General features: G+C 43.2%; 1 protein-coding gene and 1 long non-coding RNA gene across 2 annotated transcripts; one reads left to right on the forward strand and one right to left on the reverse strand.

The window, feature by feature from the left end:
- Nucleotides 1-121: 121 nt before the first annotated feature.
- HMGXB4 (HMG-box containing 4) lies at nt 122-15,282 on the reverse strand. Its single transcript, XM_069807354.1, is given in 13 exon segments — nt 122-2,515; nt 4,463-4,585; nt 5,768-5,937; nt 6,499-6,604; nt 6,892-6,956; nt 7,466-7,547; nt 8,733-9,937; nt 10,905-10,980; nt 12,354-12,472; nt 14,924-14,972; nt 14,975-15,121; nt 15,123-15,162; nt 15,164-15,282. Coding segments are annotated over 13 exon segments (2,331 nt in total). The 5' UTR covers nt 15,268-15,282; the 3' UTR covers nt 122-2,470.
- A 4,733-nt stretch (nt 15,283-20,015) lies between these two features.
- LOC138690006 (uncharacterized) lies at nt 20,016-23,153 on the forward strand. The gene is made up of 2 exons (XR_011328779.1): nt 20,016-21,623; nt 21,813-23,153. It is a non-coding gene; the product is annotated as an uncharacterized lncRNA (long non-coding RNA).
- The last annotated feature ends 1,977 nt before the right edge of the window (nt 23,154-25,130 follow it).

Raw genomic sequence — 25,130 nt, forward strand, 5'->3', positions numbered from 1 at the left:
AGGGAGGAGAAACCGAGCGAGTTTAAGGAGTTTAGAATTTGCTGAGAAACGCTAGGTAGTAGTAGTAACGACAGCTGCAGAAAACATGGTGCATGCCAGAAATGAATGACGATACTCCAAATGTTAAAAAAAAGTATATTGTAAGTACAGTACAAAAAAGTTTTGCTGTATAATTGTAATGTAATCTGGATCAAACAGCAAAGAAATAACAAAAATATAAAAACTGCTAAGTCTTGCCAAAGTTTTCCCTCTAGTACCAAATACCACAAGATACAGATTATACAAAGTGTACAAATTTTAATAAAAATACAATACACCAGGGTTGCGTGTGTTTTTCACTCTTCAAGAGTTTTCCATTGTACAGACGACAAAGCTAAAGCTGATCCCCTTCTGTTCCTTAGAGAGCAGATCTGTCCCTTCACCACGATGCTCTCAATTGTAAAGGGCTAGAAAGAGCCACGGATTTTGTGCCGCTCCCAGCAGCAGATGCTTTAGTACAGGTCAGGATCCGAAGCAGGATGAGACTGCCTCCCTCCTGGGCCCTTCCCAATTCCAGGCTCACTGGGATTAGTGATGTGTTGTTAAAACATGTATGCTCTGGTCTGAGGCTTGGGTTGGGAACTTGCACGGTGGTCTGAGAACCTTCTGCCTCCTCCACTGACCGAGAAAAACCTAACAGTGCACTGAGAAAAGCTCCATAAGAGACAGACTACCTTGTGCAGGCACAGCTGGGGAATACATGGTGAAGAGGAACGGGGAGAAAAACCATCCTGCACACCTAAGGATTTAATTTAAGTATGATTTGGGGCTCAACCACAATGAGGGACAGCTCACTTTCAACTGCCCTGAAAAACACAAGCTAGACTTCAGATTGGAAGTAAAAAAGTGCTCTTCTGTCATTTTAAAATTTTTACATTATAAGGCTGGAAAGGCTAGAGTCAAACTATATTTCAGTTGTTCTACCTACCTTCACAAGGTAGCCTGTTTCTACAGCCACTTAAAAACTTCCTGGTGTTTCCCCATACAATGCCAATGCTTACTACTACGCATATAGCTGATTCCTGCAGGAAGTGGGGGTGAGGCAAACTTGATTGGTATTTTCCACACACTGTTGGGTGGAGGGAGGGATTTTTGCTTTTAAATTATGTATATATATATATACATACACACACACACACAGAAATATACAGGATAAATTAAAATCTGTTACAGATATTGGTAAAAGTTAAATACATACGATATGAACACCACATACACGTACATACAGACACACAAAAGCTTATATGAGAATCAAGTGCTCTCCTGCGGCTCCTCTTCTAGAGGAGCAGAAAACCAAACACCAAGTATGTGGCTGGAAGGAAGGGGAATCGGTCCAATCAACCCACATGTGCCTTACTCAGCCGTAACTGCTTCAAACTGGTCATTAGTCACTGCCTCACAGCAGCACCACAGCTCTTTCGATACTGCTGGTGAAAGGGATGGGGGATGAGCGATCTCAGAAACCAAAATTGTCTGTTCACAAAACAGGTGCAAGATGGGCAGAAGCAATCCAAGATTTTCCCATCCGCTTCCGCACTCCTCTCCATCAAAGCAGGCTGACCATGCCCTGGAAAAATCAGCAGGAGGTTCATTCTCTCAAGCCAATGCAGTTGGTTGATGTATCGTGCCAATGATGATTTGGGTGCAAGTCCACAGGAAAAGATTAAATTTGTTGTCATCTTCCACTTTACTTCAAATGCCAGCTACCAGACCAGCCAGCTGACGCTGACAACTTTCAGTTATTACTGACTGAAGAGGGGGGGTTGGAAGAAGTGACCAAGAGGCAAAGACCTCTGTATCTTTGATCAGCTATCCAGCTTTCCCCTCACGCAGTAGATTTTAAACTGAAAATCAGTTAGAAACAGGGCTGGTGAAGAGTTCAGTTCTATTCCTTGGTCCAAAATATATCATCATCTCTACCTGCTCGTAGAATATCAGAATATTTAAATTTGGAAGGGATATCAGGAGGTCACCTGGTCCATCCCGCTGCTTAAAGAAAGTCCAACTAGAGCAGGCTGATCATTCCGTTTATCACCAAGGATGGAGAGTCAACAACCTCTCTGAGCCACCTGTTTCAATGACCCTTCTCATGGCGACGTTTTTTTTCTTTATACTGAGAAGTCCATTCTCTGGCTGCTTCCCCTTCAAAGGATCTGAATTTAAGGCGAATATCTCAAAAGCTTTCTGAATTCTTCATACAAAATACTTTCAGATTGGAGGACATTTCACCCACCAACACAAAAGGGTTTTCTCAGCTTAACTTCACAACTTTTCATAAAACAAAAGTCAAATAGTTACAATCCTATGTATATACTGTACAGATATAAAACTTTAAAACCCTACACACGGAGCCCATTGAGAGTGCCGGTGTAGTGCATATGTACACAAGTCAGTTACGCAGAGGTTGAGTACATCCCAGGATCCTTTCCCATCAAAGTCCAGGCATGATGTAGGCAATGTTGTCTAGTGTGTTTGACTGGGAAAAGAAATTCAGTGGTTTTTTAGTGTCAGGTAATGACTCAAAATCCTTAAAAAATGACACAGACGAGGGTACTAAGCAGGTTCACTTGCCTTACAAGTTATCATTAATAAGACAACCAAATCTGCCTAGTCATCACCACCACTGCTAGGCTTATTTTCACATTTTTGGAAATGTAAGTTAACTAAACATAAAGGTAGCCTCAGTACTTATAAGCACATGGAAACAAGGAAAATGCTTGAGGCTTTCCTCAAGTGACCTCTTCCTTATGAACTCCATACTCTGTCTCTGAATTTGAAACAAGCCACACTGACCATATCACTTCAACCACAGGAAAGACTAGTGATGAAGGACTTGAGCAAAGTGATCAAAGTTGTAGCATATAAAAAAAAAAAATTACTTGACTTCACACTCACAAGTCCTTCATGAAATCCTGTAGTGTAAAAGTAAAGAGAAAAATCCTTAAACACACCCACTAATAGGGTGCCAGATGGGAAAAAGAAGCGCCCTCCAGTTTTTCCTGCAAAACATAACAGAATCCTGGAAGAGTCCTTGTGCACATCAGAAAACAAGACCCAGCAGTATATTATCTGTATGTTCTTCAAATGCAGTACTTCAGTAAGCTCCAGCCTGTGGCTGGATGGCTGAAGAAGGCCTTAGGAATGCCACCTTTTAATTGCTGAAGACAGAGGAGCTGTAGCTGCACCAGTTGTGATTCTAGAATTTAGCAATGCCATCTACTGACTGAAAGGACAAATTGCATTCTATGTGCAACACGACCACTAACAATTTTATCCATGTCTTAAAACACCACTATCGTTACACATCTGATGGTAAAAATCAGAATTATTTATTATCAAGTCTGAATACCAGTTTTCAGAAGTGAAGGGTAAGTGCCTTAATCCACCTAAAGCTCCACTACTCCTTATAAGTTGATCAAGTTTGAAATATATGCACCATTAGTCATACGGTGTCATTGCTCTGAATGCACTTGGCAAGCAAGAAGGAAAAAAAGCATAGGATGTTTTTCCATGGCTTAGGATGGGAACACCCCACTGACTCAGCTTTTGTGCAGGCAGCCAGTTTGTGGGAGCTCACAGTCTAAGCTGTCAACTTTATTGTTAATAGTCCGTTCTCAAAATGAATCAATGTTTGGGCTGCCCTATTATAACATGCCTATTCATATCCCATTTTTGTTGTTGTCTCTGCCAGATTTGTTTTTAATCTCTTAACTTTTGCAGACTATATATTTATTTTTAATTTCTGCTCCTCTCCTTCACTGCTTTATTCATGTCTCCTGTTGGAGGCATGACTCCTGATTCCTTTTATGCTGCTGCCATCTTAATCTATGTCCACATCATGCTACAGAGATGCCACAAGCTATTGCTAAACCAGAGCTCAATATTAAGTGTAGTTTAAAGTGAAAAAGAACCTGTAGTTACACAGTTCTTTAAAACAGAGACTATTTTTCTTTCCTTGGAGAAGGTTACAGCCACATGTAAAAGGCCGTACTCAATCACTTTAGGAAACCTGAGATCACAAGTTATTTTTTGTGCTACTAAAGGAAAAACAGATTGTGTGATACAGAGCAGATAGAAGGTGCTTTTTATTTTTACCGAAAAAACTTTCAAAAATACTGGTATGTGTACAGGCACTTTGATTTGATTCAGATGGATTGATTCAGTCACTAAAACAGGACCTACACACACTGCAATCAACACTACAAATACTCGGCCAGTTACCACTGGGAGAAAAAAAGTTGCAAAATATCATACAACAGTAACATCTGAAAGAATTTCAAGAAATATTCCAATATAAGACCAAGACAATTTTCTTATTGCACTGGAATTATCATCACATCGTAAGACTGATTCATCAAAAAACTCTGGCTGGACTCCACTGAAATCAACAGTGCTAGAATGGAAATAATCACAAGGAACTCACCAAAACGTGCTTAGGGCAGCCATTCAACTCAGGTAGTTGTGTGGTCAGACATGCTAATGGGCCCAAAGCACAGATGATTGAATCTAGAAGTACTGACAAACTTCCTGAAACAGCCACCATTCCCTGGAAGTAAGGAAAGAAAAAAAATTGATAGGGATGAGTAGGGAAATTATGGTTCTTTCACAACTGTATTGATTCTCATGCAGATACAGTATCTTCACTCTTGAGCTCCTCTAGTCCACTTTCATTATTTACACAGTAACAAAACTGTGTCATGTGCTTCACAGAGAGACTGCTGGCTCAAAAAAATTAAGAATTCAGTAGGCAACATACTAGTGTAGGAAGAAAGTAGGGAACAACAGAAAAGGTCAGAAAATTGTCAGTTGCATAAAACACTTAATTCTACAATTTTTTAAAATGTAATTTCTTTGCCATTTCGTATGATCTATTTCGTTAACTACATGAGTCCTAAAGACAACAGTTTTATTACTGAAGTCTAAAGAAATGCTAAGTCTGTAACAATTGCTTTAACCATTGACATACTTTCAGGAAAGGGAATTTGCTTGTGTGCCTTTCTATAAAGGGGGAGAATTTACTCTGGTTGTTCCTCTGAAGAATGACCTCAATTGGTCATACCAGAAACAAAATGCAAGAACATTTATTTTACTGCTGATAAAACAAGTAAGCATAGTGGGATGAGATGACCACACTAGCCATAAAATTCAATTATATTATTTGAGCCAAATATGTGTGCTCTGCTTACAGGCTGGGCCGAGTTCTGAAAGTGCGCGTGCATGTGTGCGTAGAATCACTATCATCTAACAGTAGGAAACCCTTAAAATCTGACATCTTCTATGTTAGTCCCTATCCAAAGCACTGGCAATATGATACTGCCAGAAAACAACAGGACATGCAAAAACCATCTTGGTAAAGGCTGATGGTTTTCTAAGAAGTCTTGAGACAGTAACAGAAACTGGACCAGAGACTGCTGGCAAAGACAGCAAGGAAGTACCAGATCCAAGGTGAACATATAGTAAGAAAAGACTGAAGAGTTTGCTGAACTAAGAACTGCCTTTGAGGACTTAGAGCTGCAAAGGACCTGTCTGTCTTTGATGCCTACTGTTTACTGAGAAACAAGACTTTTTATTTCACTGAAAACAAACAGGAATGCATCGAAGACACAACACACCATCTCCAATTTCTCTTCCTAACAGAAAAGCATTGGTTAAACTTCTAAGTAAAATAAAATAATAATCCCTCCAATCCTGTGTGGAGATCCTGTGACATCGCTGCTTACAGACTCACCTCTGTTTCCTGCAGTCTGTGACCAATAAGGCTCAGAGATTCACCCAGCAACTGTAAGTGTGCAGCTACATCAATAGGATCCGTCTCAGGGACTTTGGCTGGTGAGGAAGACACCACCACAGTGCTGGTGGGGGATTTCTTATGAGGGGAAATCACTCCTGTTGGAGAAGCTGGAAACACACAAATAAAATTCCATATTCTCTTCTTTCTTTCTTTTACTTACAAGCTTATTTACTTAGTAAAGTTCAAATCTCAAAGGCATGAGATACTTAAATAGTTCTGTGGACCTGGTCCTGCGGTCTTTGGAGTCAACACTTTCCTTCTACATGCACAAAGCATCTGCCTCAGCTGAATGAAATCTGGGAGATTTGGTTTGGGAGATTTGATAAAGAGAGATGCCAAGCCAAGAACAACCCTTTTTCCTCTAGCAGCAAACTAATCCCACTAGAACTTCCCTGCTGCCTCTTCTTATTTTACATTTAAATCCCTAAACTGCTAAAACCAATACCACTCTACAAATTAGACAAGGAAATACTTCTGAATAATGCTGATATCATTCTCACTCTCACAGTAAAATTCTTTTTGAGTAATATGATGATTTAAATGTCAAGCCTTGTGAGAAAGCAGGTAGGGGTGTGAAGCAGGAAAGGACCTTTGTTCCTTATTCCACAGGCAACACTATCTTCCCTGTCCAAGAAAAAAGACCAGAGCAAATAAAGTGCAACAATTACCTTTTATTTTTGGTGCCCCATCTGAAGATGATGCCTTTCTCTTCACAGTGGTGGCTTCTGCTTTATTTTGCTTGTGTTGGAGATACTGAGCTTTCTGTTTCCAGATCTGCAGTTACCATGGTATGAAAAGAGAGATTCGTAACATTAGGTAATTGTTACCTGATGCCAGGACCCGGAGGCAGAATGATGTTATGTAGCTAACTGGTGAAGCAATACCATAAGAAAATGGATGCTTTTATGATCGCAAGGGCAAGGTTTCCATACTTTCTATCTTTACATACTTTGGCGACACAGGTAGCATTTTTCAAGGTATGGTGGCAATGCTGCCAGCACGTTCTGACCTAAGCACCTAGTTTACAGAAATCATTTTAAAAATGCCTCACACACACTCACCAGTTTATCCTTCTCAGGTAGCTGCTTCCACACTTCCGCCAGTTTTTTACTTAGCTCTCCAAAATCTGGCAGAAGGAAAGAAGAAAAATGTTTAAAACAAATATTTAAAACAAATGAAATCATAAAATCATGGAGAGAACAGGAAATTTACTAGCCCATGCATACACATTCAGGAAGCAACCCATTCCACAACTGGAACTCTCCATACTGGCCTGAAAATGATTGCCAGTGTGCATTCCCTTTACTCTTTATAATGAAAAAAAAGCTTGATGATGGGAATATAAAGTCACATGTGTGTATACAGGAAAGTGACACAATGAAGGTAACTCTTTAAGTAAAGAAAGAGCGAGCTAGAAATTTCTTTATCCAGATTCACAGCTTGGTTAAAATGCAACAAAATCAAATAATGAAATCCACTCCTGTCCCCTTTGTCACCTCTTATTCAAAGAAAATTGGCAGATTCTTTACATTCTGTCAAAGTTAAGACGTTGGTATGAAACAGAGACAATACATTCTGCTAATTGATCCGACTGGTGTATAATCAAGAGAGGAGAAGGCTAGATTATTCTCTCACCTATTCCAGGGTGCTCAGACACAATAGTTGTACGATATTCCTTACAGAACACTTGATAGGCAGACATGTTTTTCTTCTTTGGCTAGTCAGAAGAAGAAAAGGAAACAAAGATTTTTAATTACGATGAGACCTACTTGAATTTAATAAGAATTTGGCATTTATTGAAGACTTAAAGAAAGCTGTGGTGCTTAGATCAGGCACCTAAAAAAGCAGCGTTTTACATGTTCTAGCTGAATTTAGTGTTTATGAAAGCACAGGAACCAGCCAGCACTAGTCTTGGTACAAGGCTTATCTTGCAGCAACTCTATCAACACATTTCATTCATAAGTTACAACAACGCACTATTCTAAATCTAGGATCAACATACAACTTTGTTAATATATCCGGTTTAAAACTTAAAATAATAATAAAATGTATCTGTCATACTATTCACAGTACATATTACAGATCTGTCAAAACAATTCAGTCCTCATCACAATGTTTTGTTCCATTCCTTGCATCCTTACAAACACTTCAAATTGGCAGGAAAATAGACAGTATAAGTACGCTGACAGCAGAGGCATAAGCAGTTGCTGAGCTATGATCAGAGAAAACTTACCAAATAGAACAGAATAATGGCTGAACAAATTTGGGCTACATCTGCCCATTTCCTGACACAAAGCAACTCTTGTCTCTCTGAACATAGAGAAACTGCTTTTCCCCATTTATATACTTACACAGCTACAGTTCTATCACCTGTAAACTCATTCATATGCTAGCTACCATTTCTCCCACTCATTTTTAAACACTAACCATGGAAAACTGAATTTATGAGTACAGGACAAAACTGGGAATGTGGTAGTCTATAAGAATTAGAATTTTATTTGAATACAGGAGTATACAGGTAAATATCTTCACTTTTCAGGTTACAGCTTGATTCCTTTTTACCAGAACTGTGATGATGGACCAGATCACTAGTCCAAAAGTCTGCCTGGCAACAGCTGGAACTGGTTACCTTAGAAAATGATGCAGTTGTGCTTGGTATATAACCTGTACCAAGCAAATTAAGTATAACCTTTTCAAAGAACCTCCATTGGCTAAAGACTGCCCGTGCCACAAAACCAGAATGACATAGTGGCTGACACATTTTTCCAAACATGCTTCACTGAAACCACTGATCCTGGTATTAGTTATCCTTCTGTTTCAATTTAACATGCCTTTGTAATGGAGTGCCTAATTCACCGTTACCCACCACCCAGTTCCTATTTTCCCTCCAATTTTTCCTTACTTTTTCTCTTTCTCTTTCCTTTTCTCTTTCCTTTTCTTTCTCTCTTTCCTTTTCTCTTTCCTTTTCTTTTTCTCTTTCCTTTTCTCTTTCCTTTTCTTTTTCTCTTTCCTTTTCTCTTTCCTTTTCTTTTTCTCTTTCCTTTTCTCTTTCCTTTTCTTTTTCTCTTTCCTTTTCTCTTTCTTTTTCTCTTTCCTTTTCCTTTTCTCTTTCCTTTTCCTTTTCTTTTTCTCTTTCCTTTTCCTTTTCCTTTTCTTTTTCTCTTTCCTTTTCCCACTTCTCAGCTTTGTCCTTCTCCTTGTCTTCCTTTTTCCGTCTCTTCTCACCTTGACCATCTGAGTGAAAAGCAGCAGGAGGAGGTGGAGGAAGAACATAGGGGGTACTGGGAGGAGGTGGTGGTGACACTTCAGCTACTGCCACAGGACCGTGCCCAGAACTCTTTTTAGACTTAGAGTGCTTCTTCTCTCTGTGTTTCTCTTTGTCTTTTTTTTTCTTACTTTTTTTTGACTTCTTCTTCTTTTTGATTTCCCGGTAGGAGTCATCTATCACTAGCTCTCCAGCCTCCAACTCCCCACCAGAAGAGGAACCAGATTCTGGCGGTGCCTCCACACCTGAAATCTCATACTCGCTCCCATGGCCCTCTGAAAAAAGGGAGGTGTCAGCACCAAAACTCTCAGAAGGTGGATGTGAGTCCAGGGGTGGTTTGTGCTTCTTCCGGGATGACTTCAGGAAGCTCTGTAGTTCATGACCCAGCAGGAATGAGCCTTGCTCATCTCGAGCCGATTTCTTTGAAGATTTCTTTGCAGCCGCTGGTGCTGAAGAGTAGGAGAAAGAATCATCATCTGCTGCACTACTTTTCTCTTTCGGTGAAAGGATGAGCTTCATCTTCAAGCCATCAGGTTCACGAAGAGTAAGTGTCTCTGTGTTCACATAGAGAGGTTTCATTTTTTTAGATTTGTGGAAGCTGCCATCATCCACTGAGTGCTCCCCACTGCTCCCACTCAGCTTCTTCTTGTGGTGCTCCTTTTTGCTTTCAGAATGGCCAGAGGAAGAATAAGATGATTTTTCAGAGGTCTTCTTTGAAGACTTTGAGCTTGTGGCCAAAGGTGAGGTGATAGCCTTGAGTAAATCCATGGTTGTATCAGCTGAGGATGGGCTAGAAACTGCTTTTTTCTTCTTCTTTGATGGTAGATCCAAAGGCGAAACACCTGAAAAAGATCAAGAGAAATGTACATCAAGATGATTCCCTTAAAGACAGCATTACACCAGCCCAAAGAAGTGAAGTGGGAATCCTGCAAGACTTATGATTACAGCTAACAGATTTACGTCCTGGCTTAAACAAAAGATCTCTGAAGCTTGTAGCCAGCTTCGCACAGCCTTACTGATACAATTCAGGAGCTGTAATGCCCGAGATGGTCAAATAATTCAAGGCAGGAAGACAGAGCAGGTAAGTTCTTGAAGTTTTGTCAAACTCTTTATTCCATTGTGAAATAACATATTTTGATGAAAAAGTATCTTACTGAGCCTGAAATTACATCTCAAGTGCAAGGTTTTCATGCCATTTTTAGCCAAGGTGAGACCAATGAATTGAAAATACAAGCTTTTTCATTCTGAAAACAGATTCTGATAACATTTCAACTGGGCTTTCTCTTTTCATTGGGCCAAAAATAAATCTTAAACCTGTTAAGGTTTTATGAGCAGAATTGTCATTCTCTAGCCAGCTTATTAATTGTGAGAATAATGTTTCTGTATTTAAACTGAACCCAAAAGCATTTCTTTTTCACCCTGATGCATTCTACTTTTATAAATTCAGAGAAAGTAATACTATCTGCAAGTAAAATTACAGTTTGTAATGTAATAGGGAAAAATGAAATGCAAATGCCAAAAGGGAAGGCATGGGTTAGAAAACTACAACTTGTCAATCAAAAGAGGGTGGAAGATCTCTACCCTCAACAATGGCAACTTGGTAAGCTAGACTCTGAAAATATCATTCCCTAATCTTCTACTCTCTGGTGCTGATCAGCATCAGGCTTCTGATTACTTGTCCTAAGACAGGTTGATGTATTCTCCCCCCATAAAGTGCTAACCACAAAGATTGATGACACTGGTTTTACAGCATCCTTTCCTCAAAGTCATGATCCCTTAGCCCTTTTCCATGCTTGATTACTATCTTACCTCTGTAGCAGAACTCATCTGAGGAGTGCTTTCTCTTCTTTTTGTGAGGTTCTGTCCCTGGAAAAAGATCACTGTCCTAGAATAAGAAGAAAAAAATTGCTGAGAAACAAGAGGGAAATAATACAAGATTCACATGGAGTATTGACATAGATAATAATTTGTAGGAGTTATCAAGAGTTATTTGTATTACTGTAACACCAAGGAACCCTAGGTATGAAACAGGATCATTATTCTAGGTGCTAAAACAAGCAAAGGAAACGTATCTGTCCCCAGGAGCCCACGCTGTAGGTTTAAGGTAAGAGACAAAAAGCATGGTACAGGTAGGTGGGAGAATACAAAAAATGGTCTTAGTCAGAACAGGTTTCAGCACATCAGCCACCTAACTGGCATCAAGCTTTCTTTAGGCATTGCAGCACAACATGGCTATAAGGAAATTGAAAGACATATCTCTATAGGGAGCTCCCCCCAAGCGAGAGGAGCAATACACAAGAAAACTTGAAAAAGCACATTTGAAAGTGTTAAGAAATGGGCAATGAAAGCCAGCACTTGGAGATCAGCTGATGAGTTGATAAAAGGCAGACATCTACCTCTTAATAAAGCTAAGAAATAACTAAGCATGCATAGGCTATCAAGCCTTGAAAATGAAGGTGAGCAGTTCATGTTTAATAAGCTGAAAAAGATAAAAGTGAAAGGAGGTACAAAGAGGTGACAATTATAATGATGGGCCAAAAAATTGTCCTTAATATGTTATGTCATCCAATTATTATTTGTCTCTTGACCAATTTATGGTCTGAAAATGAAGCTCCTCTACAGAATTCCATCTGCATGGTAGAAGATGATTTTCATTTTAAACTAGAACTTCTTTTCCAGATTAAAAAAAAAAAAAAAATCACACAAGATAGTCACCTTTGAGCTAACAGCAGAAATTTTAGCTCAAAGAGGAAAGTTTTGAAGAAACTTAAGTTGTTACTACGTGATTTCAGAGTTAAGGCCCCAAAGAGGTGAATAGGGCAAGTCCATACCTCTCAAGAGCTATCATTTCAGGCTGTCTGCAGAATCAGGAAGACAACAGTGCATCAGTTAACATTATATCCATCCTTTGCTGGCTATTTATACAACCACAAATTCTAAGAAAATTTTTTTGTGTGTGTGTGTGTAAAAAGTTATTCATGCTATCTTGTGACTTGCAAGGTTCTACATCAAGACTAGGACAGCATCCTACTACCCTATTTTCTGAGGCCAGAAAAATCAGAATCAGTTGTAATTGGGACTGACACCCTCCTTCTTCCCAGGAAAGTTACTGAACAATACAGGACACGATTAGCTGCTCTTGCTGTCTTCTACATGCATTTCTATATAAAAAAGAACAAGAAACCCACCCATCCCATTCCATCACTAGCTTTACACATAACCTTACACCTTCAACCTTTTCTCTGAGGGCTTCCTGACCTGAGTTGCTATCTCGTCTTCCTCTTGCAGCAGATCCTTGTAAGAGCGCTTTTTCTCTCGCTGTATCCTGCCAGTTGGCAGCCCCACGTCATCAACACTTCGGTCACTCTCTAGGTACTCTAAGATTTACGTGAAATGGGAAAAAAGGAAGACATGAAATACCCCATTAAGGAATGATAGACGTGGACTATGCACAAAATAAGATAACAGTGGACGGTGGCACAGAGCGATGCACAAAACCCAACAAGCACAGGGGCCTAAAAGGTAACAGTCTGTACTCTCTGACCACAGGGATGGGGCTCAGTGCTCTAATGCTGTAACATAATCACTCCAGATTTCATTTCTAACCCTTGTATATTTCTCCTAAAGACAACTGGACCTAGAAATGTTACCATGACTAAACATATCCTTATCCCTGGTCTCCCGTTCCATTGACCTGGCAGGGAGAAGAAAGGCTGCAGTGGCAGAGTTTCCAATCAAGGTGTTTGCATTAGGAAATACCACTCATTTCTCTCAGGTTCTAATCCCAGTACTTTACACCTGGAAGTCAAGGGCTTGGGATCCTCCAACAACTTGGCCAGGTTAAATTTAAGGGCTCCACAGCATACTAGCTTCCTTTCCCACTCTGACTGCATGGCCTGGCAAAGGCTGCAGAGGGTACCCTTTTTTTTTGGCAACTCCCTCTGAGATTATGAAGCAGTCATACCTTCTTTCTTCTTGGAGTCATCATAAGCCATGGTGGTCCTGCAGGAGCCTGAGAATGTGTTGCCACGTCTGGGCTCCTTCCCCCGTTCCCATCTACAGGAAAAGGTCTGAGAAACAGAGAATGAAAATAACCCTCCCATAAAGAAGAATCATGATGTAAAATGGGAAACTTCCTCTGAACCAAGTGAAGATTCTCTGGAAGACAGTGGGAAAGGAAAGGGATCTACCTTCTGGTCAGTTCATGCTCACTCTTCAGGCTTGACAGAATTTTTTGAAATTAAATTGGAAGTTGGTCTTCTATTATTTTAAAGATATAAAAGACCACCTATTCCTTGTAAAATCTCCAAGACACTGAAGTAATTTATTTACAAAAATGGACGGATGAGAAGACAGCTGAGTTTGATCTTCATGACACACAAAACTGCACCCAAACTTGTGTAAAAGCCATTTTCTGTCAGGAGCCACTGTAGCAGAGTGGGACGTTTAAAGAGAGATTTCAAACCCTTGAATCTCAGATGAAGTGAAGGAAAAGAAGGAACCAGGCAGAAATCATTGTCCTACAAAAGAAGTATTTCAAATCTTTTTAACTAAAGGATCACACATTTTATAGTGAAGGTGTGCATCCTTCTGATGTGTTTCCCAATACTACCACTGCAGCCATTCTGAATGCCAGCCTGGGAGAGGGAACCGAAGCAAGCACTCCTTTTCACTAGGCCTTCCGCTGCACCCCAACCTCTGTCAGCCCCCAGGTTTCAGGCCTCCTCCGAGTCATTCTGTTCCACAGTTGCTGGCATATAGGAGGACAGTGCCCTTATGGAATAGCTGCACCCTGGTTCTCTCAGAGTAAACAGCTTTTGTTCTTCAGTCAGCAACCAGCTTAACATGAAAAAAATCAACCTTCTGCTCATAAGCAATTAAACCAATTGCACCTAACTGATTTTGTGTGTTTCTGTGTATGTGCACACGTGTGTAAGCATTCAACCACAAAGACCATGCACCTTGTTCATTCTAGCTGTCATGGCAATCTTGCCACACTGAAGTTACACTTGAATACCTTGAGAGCAGGGGAACTTGTGCTTGTACATCCCTGCACGTACCTCAGTTTTATAAATAGTTGGCTGAGAATGTACAACATATTCATCCTATAGTGGTTACTTAAGTGAAACAACAAAGTCCCAACTAAATCAAACTTGCAGGTACACAGAAGATGTTTCCGTTTAAATTCATAGGAATACATGTTATTTCTTCAGGTTTTGGGAAACCATCTGCCACAAAATGTTTTAAGTCAATATTCTGACTACCACACATTGTTGGTAGCAAGCACAGCAATTTGTAGGCAGAATTTACGTCTACAAGCAAGAGCACTGCCTATGTGTATGCACTAGAGCACTGCACTTTGCAATACAAAAGAGCATCCTGCCGCTTGTGGGCTCACAATCTTGAGCCAGATTTTGGCAACGTTTCATGACGTTCAGCTGTCATATGGACTTCGGTGGGAACACGCACGATACCAAAGCACTGTGCTCAAGAGGACAAGGGCCTCGTCGAGATACTGCTCAGCAAAACAAAGCTGACGACAGTTGTTCATGAATGGATGGCTTGGAGAAACTAAGATCCGTTTAGAGCTACACACATATCTTTTATCCTCTTTTAACATCTTATTTGCTTGGCAGGTGTAAAGATTGGTAGGTAACGCCTAAAGGGGCTTACAACTAGACCTCTAACCCTGCAAATACAACACATATCCTTAACTAGCCTTGTCCTGTAAACCCTAGTTAGGTTCCCCTGCTTCAAATGCTGCGGTTTCAGCAGTAATCGCACAGGTTCAGCGGAGAAGCTCTCCCCGCACGTCTCCCCTTCCTTACCGCACATGCTCGCGGGATCGCGGCCAAGCGTTGCTTTTCTGCAGCCCCCCCCTCCCGGGACTCCACCGGGACCTCCGGGCTTCGGTCCCCCAAGGGAGGCCGCACACCCCACTGGTGACAGACCGCGGCGGGTGGAACCGGAGGACCGGGCTCCCTCGCCCCATTTCCCCGCCGGAGCTCCCAACGACCCGGAGGAAAAACCGTGAGGGGCAGGCGGGTCCCGCCGGGAATACGGAGGAGAAGGGGGGGGCAAACGTCGGCACCGGCCCCTCGGCGGACACGGCGCCGGGACCCGTCGTGTACCCCCCCCCCCCCGGGGCACCCCAAGGCCCAGCCCCGCGCATGCGCGCCAATTCCCTCAGAGCCCGGGCCCCGCCGCCGCCGTTTGAAGCGGGCTCGGCCGCCCCCGCTCCCGCCCGCGCGTCCTCTCACCCAAACGGGCTCCGGCCTCACTCCAGCCCCGCGGACTCCGCCCCTGCAGCAGGCCGGAGCTTGCCCCGGCGGTAAAACCGCCGAGAGGCGACAGGGCCCGCCGGTAACCGAGCCGCAAAGCGGGGAGGTGCCGCCGCCGCCTCACTCCGCACTGCCGCTTCCCGCCGCGCCGCCGCCGCCCGCGGCCGCCATCTTGGAGAGGGAGACAAGGGAGACCCGCCCGGCGCCGGGGCCAGGGGCAGGGAGCCGAGCGCCGAGCACGTCCAACGGGAACACCCGCGGGGGGCGGAGGAGAAGGCGGGCTGCGGGATTGCTGAGCGCATCGATGGGGCTGAGGCGGGAGGGGAGCGCCATTACCCGCGGTGGGAGCGGGACCCCGCACCGGGCTGTCACGGCCTTGGGGCGGCAGCCGCCACGCACTTAGTTTTCCCCGCCACGGCACGCCGCTCGTATCGCGGGTGAGGTTCGAAATACCGTGCGCCGGGGCTTACCCAGAGGCTTGGCCCCGGGGTCCGGCTTGGGGCCTCCTCGCCCGCCCAGTCCCCCACTGGTGCAAGCGTACGGGCCCAGGGCTGAGGCCAGAGTGAGGGGCCGTAGCGTACTGCTGCTCGCACCGGGAGCTGGGCCCACCCACCGTGTCCCCAGGCACCCCAGGGTGGTTACACGGGTGTTACGTGCCCCTGCAGAGGTGTGGGAGACATGCGTGGGCCAGACGCTGGGTGCCTGCGCTGGGCCCCGGCTCTGCCCTCGACCACCTTGTGTAGAGCGTGTGCCCGCCTTCCCCCCGTCTTTGGCAAAACCTCCTCTTTGTGCATGTGCTGTGCTGTCGTGGCACAGCTTCCACTCTCTCGTTATCCCTTTCTTTTAAGAGATGAGTCTCGGAGCTGGCTGGGCTTCCAGCATGGGTTAATTGTTGGCTGCTTGTGCCTGCCATGGTGGGTCAATGGGAAGGGGTGAAATCCTGTTTGTTATTAAGCAGTTACAGACCCAGCACTTTCATGAGATTAGTCATGCACGCACATGAGCAGGCACATCTCCTGTAAGTCTATCTGATTGATTGCCTGAGGAACTGAGTAGCTGTACTGCACAGGTGGAGCAGCCGGAGCCGAGATACGCATGTCTGAACAGCACACTGGGGCTACTGCCTGTGAAGGCATCATGCAACCCTCACACCCTTTCCAATCAACTGTCCAAAGTTGGCAGGCAAGAGAAAGGCACATTACCCCAGCATCTTCTAAAGGGCTCATTCATTACCGCAAAGGATTCAAGACAGAGGTAAAAAAGCTCAGGAGACAGCCTGGTCAGCCTTCCCACCAGGTTAGCCTTTCTTCACTCTGACTGCTCAGGAGGTCCCTGTTCAACAAACCTCATTTAACTCTTACCTTAAATCCCATCATCTCCACTGATGCAGGAGTCTTCTTTTCATTTAGATGCCGGCAGACACTCACATGACTCTGTCAGAGGCTGCTCACAGTCACATGCTGTCTGCAGACTACAATTCCCACATGCCTGAGGTTAAACCTGACCCATCACAGACATGCCTGTTCCCCAGTGCTTACAGATCCCCCTTCTGGTCCTGCTGATGCTTTTGTGTCCTAACAAGTACATAATGATGAAAATAATTATTTGTGGTATAGTAGGCCCTAGAGGAATTAGAAGAAGATGGAGGCCTATGCCTGTTATGCTGTGTGGGTATAGTTTGATCCAAAGTGAGGGGTACAGCCTCTATGAACACATCAGTGTCTGCAAGTGCAGCAGCTGTAACACATCAGAGTAAAAACCCACCACCCCTTAGGCTGTGCAGATGTTCTTGTGCATGTACCCATGTGTGCCTGCTCCTGGTGAAACTCTAAAATCACTCCTTGCCCTCCAAGTCATAACCCAGGGAGGATTTACCCAGGCGGACAAGTGCCTCTGCAAATTTATGACCAGGACCTTGCCAGAGTTGAACTCACCAAGACTTACTCTTTACCTCCGATTATTGATGATGTTTCTAGGAGTCCCAGTGATGGATCCATACCCCATTTGGCAATGCACAGTACAACAAAAACACGGCTCCTGTCACCAGGATTATACAGTCTTCAGCTTTCTTGCTCATTATGGACTGTATGGAAATATCAGTTAACTCCTGGGAGCGCTTGGCCTATGGGTCAGGTGGAGGCAGAATGGGAGCAAGGCAGAATAAGCCATTAGCGTGGGTGGGAGAGGCTAGGTGCAGCCTGAAGGAACAGGGATATGGATTGCTTTGAAAATTGAGAGCCCAAGTTAGCCTGATGATGGCAAGCATTTGATAATGACAGCTAGTAAATGTGTAGGGATGCTATGTTTAATATTCTGCACCCTAGAATGAGAAAGGATTCTAGCTCCCCTGCAGTTTAATGGTTTTAGTGCTGGATGGTTCGTAGGTATTAGATTGTGTCAGTGATTGTGTGTGGAGGATAGAGAATGAATTTGCAGGTGAATTTGCAAAATGAGTGTGTAGCAGGATACTTGCACATAAAGCCACTGAAGCACCAATCATTCAGACTTCCCCTGGTGCGATCTATCCGTGCTCCTTTCCTCCCACAGAACAATCATAATGATAATAATAATAGTAATTGTAATAGTAACAACAACAACAACATGTAGTCCCTCCTACTGTACTTTTCATCAGTGCAGAAATGCTCAGAAAAACTCACTTCAATCATTCCCATTCTTCAGAGCTAATAAAGGGAACCAGCCAGCACAAACCACTGGCATTTACTGGGTGCTTTCAAACACCTTAGCCTTTCCTTTTTCTAGAAAATTCAGGGATCTCTTTAGAATGTACACCTAGATTATACAGGTCAGGTGGGGAAAATGTCAGGATGCCGATAGCAAATTTAAGAGAGTCACAAACCCTTCAAATCCTTAGTACTGGACAGAATTGTTTCTTTGTGTTCTTGAATATAAGAGGTCGTAGGGAGGGAATCGGAAAATCAAACAGTCCCTATAGTTTTTAAGACCTGAAGTGCAGCTTCAGTCACTCTCAGACTATTGTGAGAATATTGCTTATTCCTTTTGTTGAAAGCATCTTGTATTCTTTTGCCTACATGCCAGGGAGAGAAACTGTGAAAGGGTACATGATGTGTTCCCTCAGGTGTCTTTTTGGCAGTGAGATACATATTGTATGAAATGCTCTTGCCAGTGCAGAACGTTTTAGGACGTGTGTATACTTTCTTATGCTTAATGCAAGATGAGTTGTGTGCTAAGGGCTTACCACCCATGAAGCCACCCAGTATGGTCTTGCTTTCCCCACATTATATCCACCATCTATCCTTGTCTGGTATCTATCCTGTCCTCATCCTTCTGGTGGGGAAACAGTACTGTGTGTTACAGCAGGATTAGTGGGGTCCGGAGAGGAAGAGCGTGCTCCTGGATGTGCTCGGGCAAAGGGAAAGGGACGGTACCGGAGCGATATGCATAGAAGAAAGGCTAAATGCAGACAGTCGGTCAGCATCGGATTTGCCTCTTTTCACTGATTTTTATCTCCTCCTCCTCACCACCTGCCAGGGAGGTAGAATTGTTTTAACCTGAGTTTCACAAAGCCATACAAGGCCTATACCACTGCTTTCAGTGCTCAGCTCTCCCTCCACGCCTGCTCCCTGGGGACCTTGCTGGTCTCTGCTGACCACAATTCCTCACAGCCCTGGTCCCATAAAACGTCAGGCATTCAGCTCATCGCGGTTTAACCCCAGCCAGCAACTAAGCACCACACAGCCAGTCACTCACTCCTCCCCCCTCCCAGTGGGATGGGGAGGAGAATCGAAAAAAAAGAAGTAAAACTCATGGGTTGAGATAGGAATGATTAAATAACTAAAGTAAAATAAAATATAATACTAACAATAATAATAATAAAATATAATAACAACAGTAATAAGAAGAATAGTAATGAAAAGGAATATAACAAAAAAAAAAACCCAAACAAAAAAACAAAACAAAAACCGAGAAAAGTGATGCACAATGCAGTTTCTCACCACCCGCTGACCGATGCCCAAGCAGTGATCCACCCCTCCTGCCAACTCCCCCCAGTTTATATACTGAGCATGACATTCTGTGGTATGGAATATCCCTTTGGCTAGTTCGGGTCAGCTGCCCTGGCCATGCTCCCCCCCAGCTCTTGCTGGCAGAGCATGGGAAACTGAAAAATCCTTAACTTGGGATAAGGGCTCCTTAGGAACAACTAGAACATCAGTCTGTTATCAACATTATTCTCACACTAAATCCAAAACACACTGTACCAGCTACTAAGAAGAAGATTAACTCTGTCCCAGCCAAAACCAGGACATAGCCCTATCTGTATTCTTGGTTTACATTTTCCTTTTTTCCTTGGATCTGGTAATCTAATTTCCTCCTCTCATACTTTGACTCTCTCTATTACAGCCCTCTTCTGTACAGGCCAGACTGACCTGCCCCTCTCTTTTTAGACAGAGTGGCATGATCTTTCACCTGTACAAAAAAGCCTGTAACTCTGGGCTGCTTCATTCCTGCAGTTTTCTGTTTATGACAGAACCACAGCTTCAGCATCTGTCCTGCACAGGGTAGCAGAAATTATTGTATTGCTAAAATTTCTCTTCAAATAATGTAGATGGGTCACGACTGTTTCTGTGGACCAAGGCTGCATATTGGTTCTGCTTCTGGCTACAGATGTCATAGCTGGAGATCAGAACATTTGGGAAAAGCAGAAGAATTTGTTGTTCTCTGGACAGCTGCAGAGTCACAGTGGAGTTTGCAGAGCCTGGCAACAGGATAGTGCTGCCTGCAAAACTCTTGGGATGCCAGTTGGGCTAATGCTAACTTCATGACTGTGGTGTGCTGTGATCTGTGGAGCTGCTGCAAAAATGTGGACAAGAGGTGACGTGTGGAAAGGGCTCCAGACTCCCAAAGTTTGGAGGCATGGCAGGGGCAGTAAGAAGATGCGCTGGTGGTGGGACTGGGTGAGGAATAACAAAAGGTGCCTTGTACACCTGCATGCACTGCAGAGTGGTATGTGTCAGGGGAAATTGGTAGTGTTGCAGGACACTTTTTATGTTGCAGCCATCCACACAGCAGGTACTTTGCAGTGCTTTCAGGATCATGGGACTAGACAAGATGATCTGGGTCATCAAGTGCTGTTCCCTGCTATTGCAGGCCTGCTGTCATTCAATCCCTATTGTAAACTGATCGATCTTTATCTTAAAAGCAATCAAGTCTCATCCCCCCACAACACTCACTGGGAGGCTGTTCTAGAATTTCCTTTGTCTGATGGTTAGAAACCATCTCCTGATTACCAGCTTAAATGTATTCATAGTTAGCTTGCATCCATTTGTTCCTGTGCCAACATTTTCTTTTAGCTAATATAATTATTGTCTCTTGTTGCTGTTTTTGCTCTGATGTATTTATAGAAAGCCGTCATACCTCCTCTCAGTTCTCATTTTGCTAGGCTAAACAAGGCATGCTCTCCTAGTTCACTCCTAGCTGGTGGCCTCCTCCTTCCTCTCCCCATGCCCGCAGCCTTGCTCTTTGCTTGCTCACATTGAATTCTTCCCTGAAGCTGTGTGACTGGTAATGGACACAGTTTGCTCAGAGGTCTCACCAAAGTCTTATACAGTGACTCTAATACTTGCCTCTCTCTAGAGGAAATACTTCTCCCTTTGTTGTTGTTGTTGTTGTTGGTTTTGTTTGTGAGGATAGAAGAGTTGAGTACTTTCTTAAAACCTTTGGATACAACTTTCTGATAAGATGTTAAAAAACCAGCAAGAGTCAGCCTGCATTATAATTTCCCCTGTAGTCACAGGGGGATATGGCAAACAAGGAACATATACAGCTTATTCCCAGCCTTTTGGGGACCAGGACAGAGCCTGCTCAGCTCTACATTTACTCTGTGATTGCAGCACATGTAATGTGGAGGAGGGACTGTTGTCTCAGGTAGGTAGCACTCTGTCATACTGCCTTGCAGGGTGGGCCACCACCATCATGCTGGAGGCTTTGGGGTGCTGGTCATGTGGGGTCTGGAGCTGAGTTCGTCTTGCTTTGTGTCTCCAACGTGCCCTAGCTACTGCAGGAGTCTACCATCTTTCTTCTCTTCTTTCTCTCTTTTCCTCCCTACACTACTTTTTCTCCTGATAGTCAAGGTGCCATTGGATGCTGAACATGCAGCTATGACCCTTTTGCTGCGTAAATGCAGATGCTCCTTTTACCACTCTCCATGAACTGGTTGGCTGCCTGCTTGATCCACATCTGTCTGAGATAATACTGGATTTATATTTAGGTGGGTACCAGTTTTAACTGTCTTAAATAAAAATTAACCATTTGCTATATTGTGCCAGATAGATCACAAGACTTGCAGCATTTGCAGATGGAATACAGGATGAAATTAGAGAAGTAGGAACATGGGAGATGGTTATAACATTTATTAGAGAGAGGATATTTGTCCTGGTCATTTGGCTTATGTGTGCAGGGGCACACATCATGGGGGGAAAATCTTGGAGTGCTGAGACTTTCTGGGAATTGTCGCTCAAAGGAAAGAGGAACTGTACTACATGGAGCCACCAACCCATGTTTCCCCAGCTATCTAAAAGCAGCTTGGCCTTGGAGTAAATATAGCCGGTCAGGAATACAGTGACTTTTTGTGTGGTTGTACTAGTGTTTGTTAATAAACTTGCTTAAAGAAGCCTCACCTTTCACTGTGCCACGAGCTGAAATAAATATTAACTCAAGCTCAGTTTTCTGGGTTACAAGAGAACCTAGAGATGAGGACCTGTGGCATTGCAACATGGTACAAGAGAACTATCTAACTGGGAAGTCTGCAGTCTGGGCCATGACTGAGCTAATGCTGGGAAAGATGTAGGAGTGGAAGGTCTCTATAAAATGAATTTTAACTGTACTTTGCACCAAGCAGACAAAGGAGTCATAAAGCTGAGCTTAATTTTTTTGTGTGAAGACAGTATTGGTCTGAAGCGTATGTAAAAACATGGGGTAACCTTGCAATGAGAACATTTTCTGTGCAATTCGCATCAGAAACCTACGGAAGAAGGTGAGGTGCTCTGAGATGGATCAGAGTGGAAGCTCCTTCAGCGTATAGCTCACTGCAAGCATGCAACAATATTTTGAAATTTCTTCTTTTCTTCCTTTAATTGCTGTCTAGATGGAAGTTGAGGGTTTTCAACATTGTCTGGGGATGCTGAAGCTGTGACAGTCTGAGAAGCAGTTTTGACCAGCCCCCCCAGTGACCCTCAAATCCTCACCACCTGCCCGAGCTGTGTACTGATCCCTTGTACACTATACAAGGGAGGATAAATTGTTCTCCCAAGAAGTGCTGCTCCCACATAAGGCACACAGGCCTCTGTGCCCCACATTTATTTTGGTGAGAAGCCTGGGGAAGGATTTGATGTTTCGTAGTTAAGGTTGCAGACCAGGGGAGTCCCAAACAAGAAAAAAAGCTGTTGTTCATTTCTATGAAGGATACGATACTTAGTGTACTTACATAGAGAGAAGCGGAGAGATTGTATCAGTGTACATCCCAGTCGTAACTCATTTCTCTTTTTAACAGTAGCAGCCTGGTAAGGCTATTGAGTACTGGTGCTGCACTTGGAGCACAGAAAGAATGGAATGTTTTATGGTCCTAAATTCAATTCACGGTTAAATGTCTCAGGTAATGGAAGCTTTTACCACTTCACTTGAGAGACCATTGTATTGTCTGCTAGATTTCATAAGCAAGGAGTTTTCTTTTTTATTTAGTTGAGCTGCTTGCTTTTTCTGAAGAAATAAATGACCAAATAAAAAGCAAATCTGAAAACCTCCCCCACTGAGTCTATTTCAGTTGTTGCCATTTTCTTCACATTTTCCTCCTTGAAATGCATTAGTTTCCAGTTGAAGGAACCTGAAGAAAAGATGATTATTACCAAGAAATTTGCAAATTAGCACAGCTCAAAACACCCCCACAGCAGTGTTCTAGTAAAATGAGTGAGGCTGGGCTAAAACCTCTATATATTTATTTGGATCATTCTGTATTTGGATTTAGCAATCCTATTACCGAGCTGAAATTTAGGACTCTTTAGATACATTTGTCCTGGAAATAGCACTGGTAAATTATAAGCTCTGATAGGTGGGAGGATGAGGACAGCGTCTAAGATCAAACAAGGAGAAAAGCAGCAGACGTTCTTCCTTTTCTATTAAGTGTGTTTGCATATTTTCAGCATATTCAGCAAATGAATAGTTGCTGTGGATGGACAAAATTAGTGGTTAAAGAGAAGCAAAATGCACCAAGTATGGGATGTGGGATATTGCAGTGCTATTATAGAAATCAATGCTATGCCTTCAGCAGGAGTTTTCAGTTCAATTTAGATCACCTCCAAAGCAGGCGGAGAGGGTGGTTGAGTCAGACCACCAGGATGAGTCTGTGCATGGAAAAACTGCCATATAAAGAAAGATTGAAACATTAGTGAAGAGATGAAGAACAGAAGGGATGGGAAATGTACACTATATAAGGTACAGTGCAGAAGAAGATGTGACCACTAGTTGCTGTTTTTTTATGAAACAAAAAGAAAGGAGAGTTTAGTGGAGAGGAAAAAGACTGGTAAAAGGAAGCTTTCTTCCATATGACAAAAGGAGGCAGTGGAAGTCCCTGCTTTCATGTTTCTCAGAGTCCAGGAGCACAGCTCTAAACAAGGGTGGAAATTTCTGTGTTAACCCTAGTGTAATTGCTGTAGTTGACAATGCATTTTATTTAAACACTGCCATTCGGGAAAGCAGAGCCCTCCCATGTTCCAGAACAGAAGTCGAATTTGGATTCTGAGAACTTGTCAAGAAATGCTCCTGGGAGACAAATGATCACATAAATGTCAACTGCAGCATTTCTTAAATGTTCCTGCTCCAGTCATTGCCAGCAGTAATGTCTCAGCAATATCTTTTGGGCTGAACGTGGATCCACACAACATTATGTTCATTATGTTCTGAAGACATCCAGCACTGAATTTTTCACCGTATTCCTCTCTTTACCACAGCTAAGTTCACAGTTTAAGTGCGTATTATCCTGGGCTGCTAAGCTAGTACTACCTGCCAAGATTTACAGCATCTTTCCTTAAGCTCAAACAGCTACAAAAGTCACCAGATGGCAGCAGAGCCATTTCTGGTCTCCTCTTGCCCTGAACTCCTGGTCACAGCTGCATGCTCTGGGGTGCTCCTTGTAGCCACAGTTCCCAGATTTGCAGGGTATGCAAAGGCAGCTATACCTCCTGAGAAAGTACTTGCCCCTTTCTCAGCAAGAGATTTATGTTCTCCATTTGGTGCCTCCACGAAGTCTGGGCTTTAAGGGATGATTCTCTTATTTTTTTCTCCAGAGTTCATATTTTTCTCCAGGATTGCCCCAGTTTGTAGCTTGCAGACACTGGTATATACACATGCTAATGGCTGCATTCTTATGGTATGTTATATGCTGCCAAGGTAATGCAAGGTAACTAACTTAGCTTTAGCTAAGAGCAGAGACTGTGTCTGGAACCAGCAGAGGTTGACTCCATGGCTCAGGGTTGAAACTGGCTAGTAGGAATCTTGTTAATGGTGCTGTTTGCTGTTGTTCCACCATTGCGGTTAGTTTTGCTCAATAAAATGCTAAAAGCAAAATGCTAAGAGAAGAGAAATACCCCAAAGGATTACAAAATTCAGAATAATTTTGGTTTGGAACAATCCTCAAGTTTCCCAATTCTGGAATTTCCCATAAAAAGGAGTAATTCCCAGGCAGTTTCCCAGCTACAACCATTAGACACTGAGGCTCCGTAGC

Source organism: Haliaeetus albicilla, chromosome 19 (assembly GCF_947461875.1).
Source record: "Haliaeetus albicilla chromosome 19, bHalAlb1.1, whole genome shotgun sequence".
NCBI lineage: Eukaryota > Metazoa > Chordata > Aves > Accipitriformes > Accipitridae > Haliaeetus > Haliaeetus albicilla.